Source organism: Olea europaea, chromosome 12 (genome assembly GCF_002742605.1).
Source record: "Olea europaea var. sylvestris chromosome 12, O_europaea_v1, whole genome shotgun sequence".
NCBI classification, from domain to species: domain Eukaryota; kingdom Viridiplantae; phylum Streptophyta; class Magnoliopsida; order Lamiales; family Oleaceae; genus Olea; species Olea europaea.
In genome coordinates, this window is record NC_036248.1 from 7,658,212 (window position 1) to 7,671,772 (window position 13,561).

The 13,561-nt window shown below is 34.0% G+C and overlaps 2 protein-coding genes, 1 non-coding gene and 1 pseudogene across 4 annotated transcripts; 3 read left to right on the plus strand and 1 right to left on the minus strand.

Moving 5' to 3' along the window:
- Nucleotides 1–960: 960 nt before the first annotated feature.
- On the minus strand, nt 961–4,386 carry LOC111405448. 2 transcript variants are annotated; one of them, XM_023034339.1, is made up of 2 exons: nt 4,280–4,386; nt 961–1,762 (listed from the first exon to the last, which is right to left on the minus strand). In XM_023034339.1, the coding sequence occupies exons 1-2, from the start codon at nt 4,350–4,352 to the stop codon at nt 1,113–1,115; spliced, it is 723 nt and encodes a 240-aa protein (XP_022890107.1). In that variant the 5' UTR covers nt 4,353–4,386; the 3' UTR covers nt 961–1,112. The 2 variants fall into 2 exon arrangements, with proteins under 2 accessions (XP_022890107.1, XP_022890108.1); XM_023034340.1 differs by having other exon boundaries at nt 4,292–4,373.
- A 62-nt stretch (nt 4,387–4,448) lies between these two features.
- On the plus strand, nt 4,449–4,520 carry TRNAP-AGG. The gene has a single exon. It is a non-coding gene; the product is annotated as a tRNA-Pro (tRNA).
- A 983-nt stretch (nt 4,521–5,503) lies between these two features.
- Nucleotides 5,504–6,238, plus strand: LOC111406518. Its single transcript, XM_023035930.1, has one exon. The coding sequence runs from the start codon at nt 5,504–5,506 to the stop codon at nt 6,236–6,238; it is 735 nt and encodes a 244-aa protein (XP_022891698.1).
- Nucleotides 6,239–8,079: 1,841 nt separating this feature from the next.
- Nucleotides 8,080–12,676, plus strand: LOC111405449 (annotated as a pseudogene).
- Nucleotides 12,677–13,561: the final 885 nt, after the last annotated feature.

Consider the following 13,561-nt stretch of genomic DNA (forward strand, 5'->3'; position numbering starts at 1 on the left):
GGTCAAATTAAGTGCCTCAAAAATTTGACTCAATCAAAATCTATTTTATTCAAGCGATAATCCAACTAAATTTCCTTTTTCTTGTTGTGAAGTCCAAATATAATCAAACAATTTAATGCCTACTATGACAACCAACCAACCCACTAGAGTGTTCGATCAAACCACCCCGCCAATGCGCACACAAACACGGAATAAATTCAAAACCTCCTTCCTCTCGATAATTCACCAACAATAATTCGTTATACAGATTAAATTCTCAAATGTTAAACGTGATTTTACAAGTTACATACACAAGTTATTCAAACATGCAAATTATCTTGTTTTTTATTCTTAAATATATGTATTGTTCCCTTAATCGCTAGTGCGTGTGGATAGAGCGAGAGGGAGAGCTGCCAGATCCTAGGGCATGTATGACAAGACTTTTGAAAAGTCAAAAGCCGCCTTTGATCCTAAAAAGCTACTTTTGTATATGTTTGAATAATTTTTCAAAAGTACTTTTTCTTATTTGAAGAACTTCTAGAAAAATTGACCTAGGGAGCTTCACCATAAGTTATTTCACAAGAAACAGAAGCAAATACAAAATCCCTACCCAATGTACCCCTAAATGGTCTTGACCAAATGTCTGTATAGCATCAGCAAGAGTTCAATAACTTCAGGCAAAGATAGCGGCCGATCCCTTTAGCAGAATTCCCCTTGAAATAGAGCTGAGATCAACTCAACAATGTAAACAAAGTACACTTTTTTACGTAACGTCAATCCATAATCCCAAATAGAGTAAAGGCCTATTTGAGCCACATTCTTTGAAAAAAAATACATTATTAAATAAAGATTTGACATTATTTCAACCACACATTCTTCAATAAAATAATATTACCCGCAAATCCAAAATTTTTCCTTATTTTTTATCCACGCATTTCCCATCAATACACTATTCAATAATGCATTCTTATGAAAATAATGTGGTTCAAACAAGGACTAAAATTCAGGCTAAAAACTTCACCTCAAATATATCATTCTTACACTTTTCAACGCAATTGTCAGCGTGATAAAAACAGAAGTAAAAAAATTACTCCAGCAGAATTTCAGACAAAAAGACAAGATAGTATCATTCATCATAAATTCTTGAAAGCTGATTCATGAGCTCGTTTTTGCGGAGTAAGTTTAGCTAACAATGCCTTGTTATGACAGTGCTCTGCATCAACAAAATAGAACTGATCGTTAGCCTTAAACGACACAAAAGGCCGATTGGTCTCTGGTGGCCTGATATCTGCAAACTTTATTGTTTTAGGAACATAAGTTGCCAGCCACGTCATCATCTCCACCTCAAAGCTGTCTGAACCAGGTTGCCACCTGAGCTTGTGAATGTAAGGGCTTACAAACCAGTGGAGAGCTGCAGTAGTCGAAGCACTTAGGAATATAACAGAAGATGCCACTGCACCCTTCAAGATAACATTCATGTCGGGAGACGTCATGAAAGTTATCACAGGACCTAAAGACACGGAGAGGCAGCAGGTGGAAAGAGAGAGAAGCTTCACTTTCTTGATAGTATTTGATATAGGGCCATAATAAACAACCCCGGTTTCCTTTTCTCCATTTTCCATTTCTCCACCTTTCTGAGGTCCAATACTGATCTTGTCATTTTCTGCTACTGTGGACTGAGATAACCATCGTTTCCCGAGAGCAGCAAATGGCTTGGTATAGTTAGTGTCAATTTTGGCGCTGGGAGCCTGCATCCACTGTCCAACCCGACCCAGATGATAACCTGATACAAAGGAATATGCTAAGACTAACAAGAGTAAATATGTCAGACAAGAATATGCATCAGGATTCAATGAATATTCAGGGATTAAGGACAAGGACCGAGACCGTTGCTGTAATTTTCCCTTTAGATTGTTTTTATCTTCTTTATTCCTTCTTTTCTTTCTTTTTCTCTTTTAGCTGGTCTTTGGTTTTGAAAGTGGGCCGACAATAATATCCCAAAAACAGGACCACCGTGCAAGACATGTTACACTTTGACAGAAAAACTTGCAGTTCAAGTGCAGGTGGACCAATGAGCAACAAAGATGAAAGGCTGGGAATTTAGAAGAAAGAAAAGAAGATGACTGGGAATCCAACAGCTTAATTTGTCAAAGGCAGGGCTGCTATAATTTTCCTAAAAGGGAAAGGCGAAACAGGGTTCACATGTCAAGATACCATTCCAATACATAGATAATGGATTGTGGATTGATTTTAAATCAATGGACATAGATCACATAAACTACTAACATGCTATAGCTCGCCAAAATCAAAATATGACAAACAAAATTGGTTCTTCATCAAATTATATATATATATATCTCACAACAATTAATAGTCTAGTGCAGAGCAACACAGCTTTGGAGTAGCAAACTAGTCACTAGTACATAAGAACGTTAATTTATTTTCTGTTTTTCCCTATGCTCAGAGAGATTTTCATAGGAAATCTGTTAGTAACTAGCCATTTAATACATGTAAAACAACTCAAATCACTACATTTTCACTTTCAATATAGCCATTGCTTCCTTTTTCTTTTGTTTATAAACTTCATTGAGGACAACATCGTATATCTCTCTTGACTTAATCATTAAAAAAAAAAAAAAAAAAGCCCTCTAGTAGTATATCTGCACTTCTGTACTTGTTTACGTTCTATGCCCTAAATGAATAGTAAAGACAATACCGTCCTTCCTACATTGAGTTCTCTACTAGGACCTCTGCATTTAGTACATTTCAGCTTTTTTTTAGTCTTGATATTATAGTTAGTCTTTAGTTTATACTTAGCATATTTGGGTATTAATGAACCTGTGGCTTAAAGGGTAGAAGAACGGACTGCTAATAGGAAAGACTAGTTTCATTCCCTTTCTCGTTGGGTGTAGATCCTATCAACCAAATTTGATTGCTAACAATAATAACACAAATCAACTGAAATCAAATAGTTACTTTCAGGCAGCAAAGACACATCAGATACATGCCGGCACACCGATTTCTCTTGCACAAGCACACACAAGTTACACAAGCCACATCACAACTCCATATACAGCCATGCAACTCCAGCCCTGCAGTGCATAGTTCATCCGCTACATCGGCCGTATCTATGGAGGAGCTAACAAACTCGTTTTGAAGCCATAAGACACTTATTCATTTCAGTATAAATTTGTCCATTAGTGGTTTTGTAGACTTCGTCTTCTATGGTATTGTCAGGATCAGATATTTACTGACAGCCATTAAAATGTCTGGACGGAAGACCATAGAGAGAGAGAGTTAAAGCTTGACATGTGGATTTATAAGCACTTCAAAAACAATTAAGGTGTGTTTGATTGCAAGTATGTAATTTACACGGAAAGAAAATAAATTGTAGGTAATTCAATTGCCTAAAACTTATTTGCATGGATATTGTCAATTAAGGAGGCGTTTGTTTCCCATTTTTGTAAAAATGATAATGAAAAATATAGTCGTTATGAGTCCTACACAAGAGATAGAAATTCAAATTTGGTGGCTTGATATGATAGATGACGGTTATATTTTTCATTTTAATGAGGAGTGAATGGGAAACAAACAGGGGCTAAATATGTTTGATTGATTTAATTTTCAACCGATAAAATATTATACTTGTTCAGATTTTATTGGTAGATAGACGAGAGAGAGTAAATAGATGAGAGGAAGAAAGAGAGTGAATTTCCTAGAAAATAAAATCTACTTTCTTGAAGAAAATATTTTCCATGATGTTGAAGAAAGTATGGTCACATGATCCAAAGTAGTAAAATGTTCTCAGTGAAAATAAATGTCAGCCAAACAGCACAAAAATAGGAATTTGGGTGGAAAAAATACATTTTTCATGCAAAATAGTGGCAGTTAAACGCTCCCTTGCTTATAAGCTGATTTTAAAGACATTTCTGACCATCCAAATGCTCCATTAATTTCTGACAAAAGGCCGTGTGGGCACATAAATGTACTAGAATATCTAAATTTTTTGATAGGAATACTAATATAACGTGTATCATCTAGACAAATTTGCATTTAAAACGCAAAGTTGTAGCAGAAGGCTTCAATTTTCCTTCTAATTTTTGACATTATCAGCGTCCTAACAACTAGAACCATAAGCCTCCGAGATTAGACAGAAATTAATATGGATTTTCCGGAACAAATAAGGAAATAACAGAACACAGCAAGCAAATATACACAAATACAGATAAAAATATACGAAAAGAAAAGTAGAAACATACACACATGAACATGAATGTGTTGATAGAGAGCGGAAAAGAACCTGATTGAAAACCTGTGTGTTTGAGATAACTGGTTCGAGATCGCACCAAATGAAGCAGAGCTGCTCTTGCCATTTTTCTCTCTCCAAATTCTCCCGATTTCAAAGTTAAAACCCCAAATCGGATTTCTAAGGTTTTTCCAATTTTAAATATTAAAATTTGGTATGTAGCGGGCATTTGGTCTAGTGGTATGATTCTCGCTTAGGGTGCGAGAGGTCCCGAGTTCAATTCTCGGAATGCCCCTTTTTATTTTTAATTTTTCCCTTCTTTTTCTTTTTCATAATTTTCAAATATTCCATTTGTATTCGAAGTTTTTGTTGGGATATTATACTTACCAGGAAAGTTGTTTTCAGTTTGAACCTTGCAATATGTACATTATGGTGTAAACTTTAGTTTACACTTTACCACATGACATTATCCTATTAAATATTTTAAATTTCTAGCATTTTTCTATCCAATTAATACTTGACAACAATGCAAGTGTCAAAAATCAGTGTACAAATAGCAAAATTCTTTCAGTTTTCCTTATCGTGTTCGACATTTTTTCCCGTTTTGCTAAGTAACAAAATCAGCGGCAAATAGAAATAGCATTTGGTGTTGCTGGTGGTGGCTTAAAAAACTTTATATGTATTATAATAATATAGTTTTCATCTGTTTATAGAGTTCCGATAAAATAATTAGTAACTTTTAGAAGAAATGGTATTGAGTGCGATGAAATATGTTGTTAATAAATAGACATTAGTTGTGCGTGTATGGTTTAATATGAATATTTGACATTGACATGTTAATAAAAATAATTTTTGCCCCTATTTGACCACTTTTTACTCATTTTTTATAAAGAATTTATAATAGAATTCACAATTTTTCAATTACATATTTCAACAATTTTTATCAAAATTACTAAAAATATGATTTTTGGTTATACCAAACGGATGCTTAATATTAGACAAACACATACTCCGGAATTTTTCATCTACTTATTCTTCCATTAACTTTCTTCCCGCTTGACCCATTTTTCTCTTCTAGTAGGCCTTGCTAATTGCCTGTCTTTGCAATATTGATTAATTATATATATAATTTTCATGGTCAGCAGTTGACTAACCATCCCCTCTAGAAGTTGTGGCATTTTTTCTTTGCACATGTTTAGGTGTGCTTATATACAAACCAATTTCTACCATTTCTCTCCACAACCCTTCCATTCTTGATATCTCACTTTCTTCGCAACAATGGAACATAAAGAAACTTTTGAATACTACAATGTAGAAGACGAAGAAGATAGACTCTCTTTTTCTAATCTTCCAACAGACAATTATGAGCAGAATACGAGCCCAAGAACAGGAACTTCTTCTGCTCAAATTGATCAACTTTTCGAGTTCTTTACCGGATTCACCTCCCAATCCGACACCAATACTGATATTACATTTGGTAAAAACGAAGGAGATTGCAATGAGTATGAAAAGAGAGATTATTTGGCCACAGTTGAAACTTCTTCTTTTCATAAAGCTTCCATTTACAACAACGAAAAGTACAGTTGTCCTGTCACTAAGAACAGATCAAATTCGACCAGGTTATCGAATTCTGCTCTAGATTTTTATCAGTCAAGGTCTTTATCAGGAGCCTCGGAGTATCGTGCTCAGAGGGTGAATTTTAGTTCACTTACGTCCATGTCGGCCAAGTCGAGAAGAAGGATGTTCATGTTTGGACCAGTGAAGTTTAAGCCTGAGATGGAGCTGAGTGCCATCAAACAACGGCAGAGCCGCCGACGGGACAATGTGAATATGTTGCCGGTGGAAGGTACGGCGGTCAATGGTGGAGCAGGCGGTGGAGGGAAGAGGAATGGAAGTTATTGGGGAGCTTTGAGGTCGTTGAAGGGTAGATCCCACTTCGCCACCGTGTTGGCTAGGTCGTTTGGTTGCAATCCAACCGTGGGCGTGGAAAAATTACTTCCTGTGGCTAATTAGTTTACAGTTTCTTTTCTTTGTATAAACAAATTATCATGTCAATTACTAATTATTTTGTATCATAGTCATATTGAGGATTTATCTCTGTGAATTAACATCCTACTTTTTTGGGATCAAAAATTGCTTTTAGCTTCTATTCTGAAGACCTATGGGTCTCCTCAAAAGCAAGATTAATCAAAAATATTTTGACCTGACATTTTTGGACAATTTTTTGGATAAGAAGAGGTTTTAGGGCATGTGTCCGTACTGATTTTAAGAATCAATTTTTTGATTATTAGAGAGAAAGGTGGGTCCTACTTATGAATGAAACAGTCAAAATGATGACTGACATAGAAAAATAACGATCAAAATTTTGATTTTTTTGAATGAAAAATCAAAACCAAACGGAGACTTAATAAGAATATGTTTAATTAATAAAGTAAATTTAGTCCTCATTAGGTACAGATTTTTTAAAACTTATTTTCAATCACTTATAGAACCAAAAATAATAATAAAAATCTTTCCACAAGTAATTTCTCATCCCCTCTTTTCCTTTTTCCCTTTCCCTTTCTATTCTTGCCATGTCAAGTCATTAAAATCATAATTTGTACTGTTGAGAAGGAAAGTTTTAATTTTACATATATTCTTATGTCATATCAACACTCTTGATATATATTGTATTGATTTTACATATTTTGTTATGTACATTCTCACTTGATGTCAAATATTGTCACCAAAATGTTCCGAAATTGATGCTTGCATCATCAAATCAAGTTGTCATCTTTCATTTAACCTTTTGATCTTCAAAACTAACATGTTATCCATTTCTATTTATAGTAAGCTTGTTTTATGAATTGACATCTTGCATTGTACAAGTTTGTTCACAATTCTAGACATTATGTTTCCTTGGATAACTCTATAAGTACATGTTTTTTTTAATTAAAACTGTCCAGGAAGACACTTATCTTCCTGTACAAAATCTGTACTTATAGCAGTGTTTCTATTTTCTTTAACCAACAAATCTCAAAGCCTCAAGCTAGCACATTCTGGTTTCCCTTTCTCTATTATCTCCTTCCCATAACTACTTTCGTCTTTTGCCATATCAAATCATAATTATATAGTTGAAAAATACAAAATGTTGATTTTATGGAATTTTTTAACCTTGTAACAGTGCTCTTTCTTTTGATATATCTAAAGATTATCATCATAAACTTCCTTTGATTGACGTCCAAAATTTATCACTGTAAACTTCTTCCTATTGACATTCATACAAATCAAGACATGGTATTCCCATCAAAGTAACATGTTCACCCTTTTTGTTCCTTACAAAGTGTTTTTGTCTTTTTAACTTGACACTCTTATCACATATCTTTATCTTGAAAATAAGACATTATATTTCCTTTGATCCATAACTGTTTGTACCAACATATCCGTCCTTCTTATTCCCTTTTTAAATTTGACAAATTTTTTATTGGAGCACATACAAGATTGAGCCAGTTACAAACAAGCCTAGGTAGCTACCAAACGTTGACCCATTTCTCAATCAATCATATTACATGTACATTATTTTTTATGTCATGGTTAGCATTGTGTTACGTTACGACATATGACTAAATAATTTTAAAGAAAAATACACTTTTTTGTTCAACACTTCTTGAATTTCGATGCAATGTACATTTTACATAATTCTTTTTCCAATCGACTCGGAGAAATTTACGAAGAATGAGTCAAACCATGTCCGAAATCAAAATTGGCGTTTGGATAGTGGGTGACTTGTCTTGTACCTGGCCTGTGGTCAGCACGGCAATTTTGTATACTGGCCCTTTCTCTCTCTACAAAGATACCATCTTTTTTTTCTTTCCTTCCCAACTAATCTCCTATTGACTTATACTCCAATTTTTCATCTCATTTTTTTCTTCTCTCTCCCTCTCTCTTTAACAGGATCTCAAATTGCTCAAGGTTTTGGACCAAATCTCTCTTTTGGATTTTAACACCGAATAATTTTAAAGTATGGGTTTATCTTATCTTAATCCCTAAATTTATGTGTTAGATGTTTGAGTTCTCGTCATTTCATTAATTTTGGATGCATGGGTTTTGTTTGTTGATAATTGTTCCGATAATGCCGTGAATAGACTTTTGATATGTGCTGTTAAAAAGAAGTCTTGAATTTTAAATTTTTTTGAGAGTCAACTAGGGGAAAAAATCTGTCTTTTTATTTATTTTCAACTTTTTTTTTTGTTGGGACTCTTGATATAAGTTTATTCATACTTTATGCATATTAAGAATGTGTGTATTTTCTGTTTTTATAGGTCTTTTTATATTAAATTTTGGGCCATAAGATCAACAGAAAATAGAGAGGAAAAACAAGAAAAAGGAAATATAGATTAATTTTTTAGGCTATGATTTGGCACCTAAAACAGGAAAATGTAGGACTAAAGAAATTAGCAAGAAATCGATGAATGATTAGGTTAAGTATTTGCGAAATTATTTCTTTCGATTTTAAACCACCGCAAGTGTACGATTCATTAACAAGTAATAAAGTGGATTCAATGAGTCCGAATATCGTCCCACAGAGATTGATTAGTTCAAATTTTACCTACCTTAGCATTAACCGAAACTAAATTACCAAAGTGAATGTAGACCTAATTGAACCTCAATTATGCAAATTTTTTATGATTAAATTGAAATTAATATGCAAAACAATAATTTAAAACTCTAGAATGAAATCTAAAAGTTGAGAACGCACTGTTATAATTATTAGGAATGAAATACGCTAGGATCACGAATTCTCATGCAATTATCACTTTAAACCGTAATTTCACAATATGACAACACATTTCAATTTTGACGAATCAATGTTCCTAAGTCTATCCAATACTCTCTCTCGAGATGTATCAAACCTATCTCTATATACCACCGATCTATATTTCTATGACAAGAGCATATGTAAAAATGTATGCGGTTTTATGAACATTTAAAGATTCACGTAGGGCGTAGAGATATATTTCTATCCACTATCGGACCCTACGATAATTTATATTATGTTAAATATATTCCAATTCTCTCGAATGCAAAAATAAATCACTTAAATTCACACAATTACGAGCCCTTGATTGCGGAAACATTAATTGCATATAAATCATTCAAAATAATAAAAATTGTGTCTTAACATCAAATTGCAAAACTAGAATATTAAAATTTAAATCACATGGTTCATCGATCTCCTAGTATAAGAAAAATCTAGCCTAGCATGATTAAAATAACAAAATACATCATCTTTTGTATAAAAGACATCACCGGGTTATAAAACTTGAATAAATCTTGAAGTTCTTCATGCCAATCTTTGTTCTTGTGCTCAAATCCTCTCCAAGAGTTGTTTTTCAGCCTCCAATTACGTTCTGGGCATCTATGGAATGTTTTTGAGATTTATATCCCGTGAAAAATTAGGTTACCATATGTGTTTCAATCGTATAAGGAAAGAAAAAACTCGCACTGTAAATGTACCATGTGATCGCATGGTTTTAATCCGTGCGGTCACATGGTTATTCTTTTTTCCCCAGTTGAATTCCCTACATCACTTCGTGCGGCCGCACGACATTTCTACCATGCGACCGCATGGTAGAATTAAACTTTCATTTCCTGCAAATTGGTCCTTTTACTTGAGTCTTCCACTTCTTTGTATTTTTTCTTCATTCTTCACATTCCATCATCCCAAAATGTCATCAATTTGTATTTGGCAAACTCAATTTCTTGATTTGTTCATCGGGTCAACTTTTGGGTAATTGCACCTTGGTCCTTGGACTTTCACTTTGTGTCATTTTAGTCATTTTTCGCGTCTTTTCTCATGTATTTCACCATGTTCATCAGTGTTACCTACAATTCACAAATGTAACGAAATTAAGTCACAATTCAATCATTTTATTCGTAATTAAGCCATGTTAAGTGTGCAAAAACACACTTATCATTAAGCATAAAAGTTTGGTAAAAATGATTGAATTGCTCCAAGTATAAGGGGTTTTATTATTTTAGTTAATAGTTGCAAATGACTTCTATCAAGTTTTTAGCTATAGGTTTAAGCAGAGCATAGTAAGGTGATTGGGCAGATCATTTGAATCTCTATCCATGCCTACAGAATTTTCGTTGCTAAACTTTTTGGTAGTAATTAATTGAAGATGAGCTAGCAGCACAATATGATTATATGTTGCGTGTTTTTTCTCGATGTTGATGGCTGTATATTTCATATATTTCATTTTTTAGGAGGTTATTTTCACTTTTCATCCCTTGCTTATATAAATAAATATTCTCATTTTTGCTGAACTTTGGTGATATTAGTTCTCTTAATTGCTTTGAGCATGCAAACACCTAGGACCCCATTTCTCAATTTTTCGGACTAATTAGCATTTGGAAACGTATATGATATTCTCTTTGAATCATTTTCAAAGCATCTAGCTTGTAGTATACAAAAGGATTTTGTCTCCATTTTGACACAGATATGCCTAAAGGTGTGTATTTTTCTCATTATTTTGTTTACATTTAGTAATTGTTAATGGTTAACAGTTTGCATCTTACCCTGTTTCCCTTTCATATCATTTATCCAAGGAAACTGTTAAATTTTGGGCTATAATTGTATTTGGCTTTAACACGTCTGAGTTATACATTTCCATCCATGTTTTTCATCTCGCACACCATTTATTTCTTAGTTTTGTTGCTATCAATTAAAGCTCCATATCGCATTCTGCTGTTTAAAACGTGTCATTTATGTGCAGGTTGTTATACTAGAATGGAGTTTTTCTCGAGGGACTTGAAAGAAGAATATTCATCATTAGATCAGGGCATTATTAGGTGTCCGTTTATGCGGAGCATCAATGAACCTACCAACTTCTCCTTTTCAACATCAATGGCTTTCCCAATGCCCGTAAGTTGGATATTTGTTTTTCGCATATCCTATACGTGGCTTGTTTGGTAGTGTGGAATGTATAGTGCTGGACACTGATTTTCAAACCATGTTATACTGAGAGTCTCCCTTGTGGTGTTCTGTCTTGCTCGTGTCAGGTTCAGGACAGGAAAGGTCCAATATTTGAGGATGGTCCCAATTTTGATACGGCATTCAGACTTTTTCATGGGCAAAATGGAGTAGTCCCACTTTCTGGAAAATCATTTATCGCTGTTGAGAAGTCTCGTTCTGAATCAGCACCAACCCACTTCAATCCATTGGCAGCAAAGGCAGCCTCTATCAGTCTCTCATCGTTTGGTCCTGGGGGCCCTTTTGGGTTTGATGCATTTTCTGAGAAGTGGAAGAATAAAAATAAGAAATTCAATTCGTCCAAAAAGGAGTCTTCTTCAAAGGTAATTGCAACTTATGTTCTAAGCAATTGGGATGTCTTCGAAATTTACATTCATGATTAAAAAAATTAGTTCTTGCATTATCGGTAACATATCCAATTCCCAAGTTTCTGGAGTTCACTCGTAAAATCTAGGAGGCTTTATAGAAAACTAGAAATAGCTCGAAATTCTATCATCCTATAGCGTATAAGCTACTGATGCTGATAATTGAACAAAATGTTAAAATAAGTAAACATATCTTTCTCTTGTATCTTGATGGTTACTCCTTTCTTTCAGGGAGGAAAATCAGAGCATGAGGCAATGAGTGACGAGTGGTTGCAAATGGGAATTGCCCTATTGCAAAGTCATACCGAGCTGTGAGTCATGTCCTTCCTCTTGAAGCGAAGGCTCTTCAGTCCCGTCCTGGAATGAAATTTAAGTGCCCTCCAGCAGTGGTTGCCGCTAGAAGTGCTATATCAAAAACTGCCTTCGCAAAAAATCTCCGACCTCAGTCTCTGCCTGCAAATGTATTTGTTATTGGCGTTTTAGGCATGGCAGCAAATATACCTTTAGGAATATGGCGAGAACACACAGAAAAATTCTCCCCCTCGTGGTTTGCCGCTGTCCATGCAGCCGTGCCATTCATAGGTTATAGGTATGCTTAGAAAATCGGTGTTAATGCCTAAGATGGCCATGGCATTCACCATTGCAGCATCAATTCTAGGACAGGTTATCGGCTCTAGGGCTGAGAGGTATCGATTGAAGACAATTGCTGCAAAAAAACTGGTTCTTGCCGAAACTTCATTCTGTGGGCCGAGTTCATTGGCCGTGGATGGAGTTAGAGGCGGACATTGTAGCGAGATTGTTGATTGGAAAACTAATCCTCTGCATGTTACTGTGTCTTCTTCGTCTGCAGACGTCTTCTGATGATGGTTTGTGTGTTTGATCTCATTTTCTGCTGTGTAAGATGGTCGAAAATTTATGTTCTACCATTTTTTTGTTTTTCTTGGTAAAAAATTTTCAGCTATTTGAGAATTAAGAGGTGGATAAAATATTTCTTGTGTGCTGTAATTTATACTTTGATCTGATTTACACAACAATTATGAAATGAGAATTTGGATGAGAAACGTTGAATGATCTTTCAGGTTATTAAGCCCCCGTTTGGCCTGACCCCATTTTCCTAGTTTCATTCTTTGTCAAATTCATTTTCAATTATATATTTTTTTCAATAAAATAATTTTGCTCATGATTCATAATTTGTTTCTACTTCTAACCGCAAATTCTTCAAAAAGGTCGTTTTTAATAAAATATATTCTCAGAATTTCTACAAAACAAGGATTAAAATATATGATTATCTTTTTGTGCATGAGTACTTTATATTATATTTATAAGTGAAGGTATTGACTTATTTGAAATTTATATTTGAAAGAAATCATTCGTAGAAGAAACATTTATATGAGATTCGATGTATTTCATAGTTATTTAGTCATTTTCACCTACATGGCGACTTGTTGGAAAATCAAATCAAATAAGTACTTTTAACTCGATGGTAGAATGCATCATTGTCGGCATGATTCGTAACCTTGATTTTTGTTCCTAGCTCAAGAGAGGGAAAAAGAACACCTGGCCTAACTAACGATCTTCAAATTAGTCCATGTTTGGTATCGTTAAAAAAAATAATTAAAATTTAAGTCAAAGTTAACAATTGATTTTTAACATATATTTCATAGGACTCACAATTTTTTAACTACATATTACATTAACTTTTATAAAAATTTACTAAAAATCTATTTTTAATCGTTACCAAATAAGAGCTTAGTCTCGAGATATTTACACTTTTCATTTTTTTAATGAACGGCATGCAAATTATTTTCTTTTAATAACTAGGAAAATTGTCTAATTAATATTTGACACGTGTCCCTATTTTTTAAATTTTGTCTCCAATTCTATATGTCTAGCAAAGTCATAATCAGGACGATAAACAAAAATATTTTAATCTCCATCTTGACCTAAATTTATCCC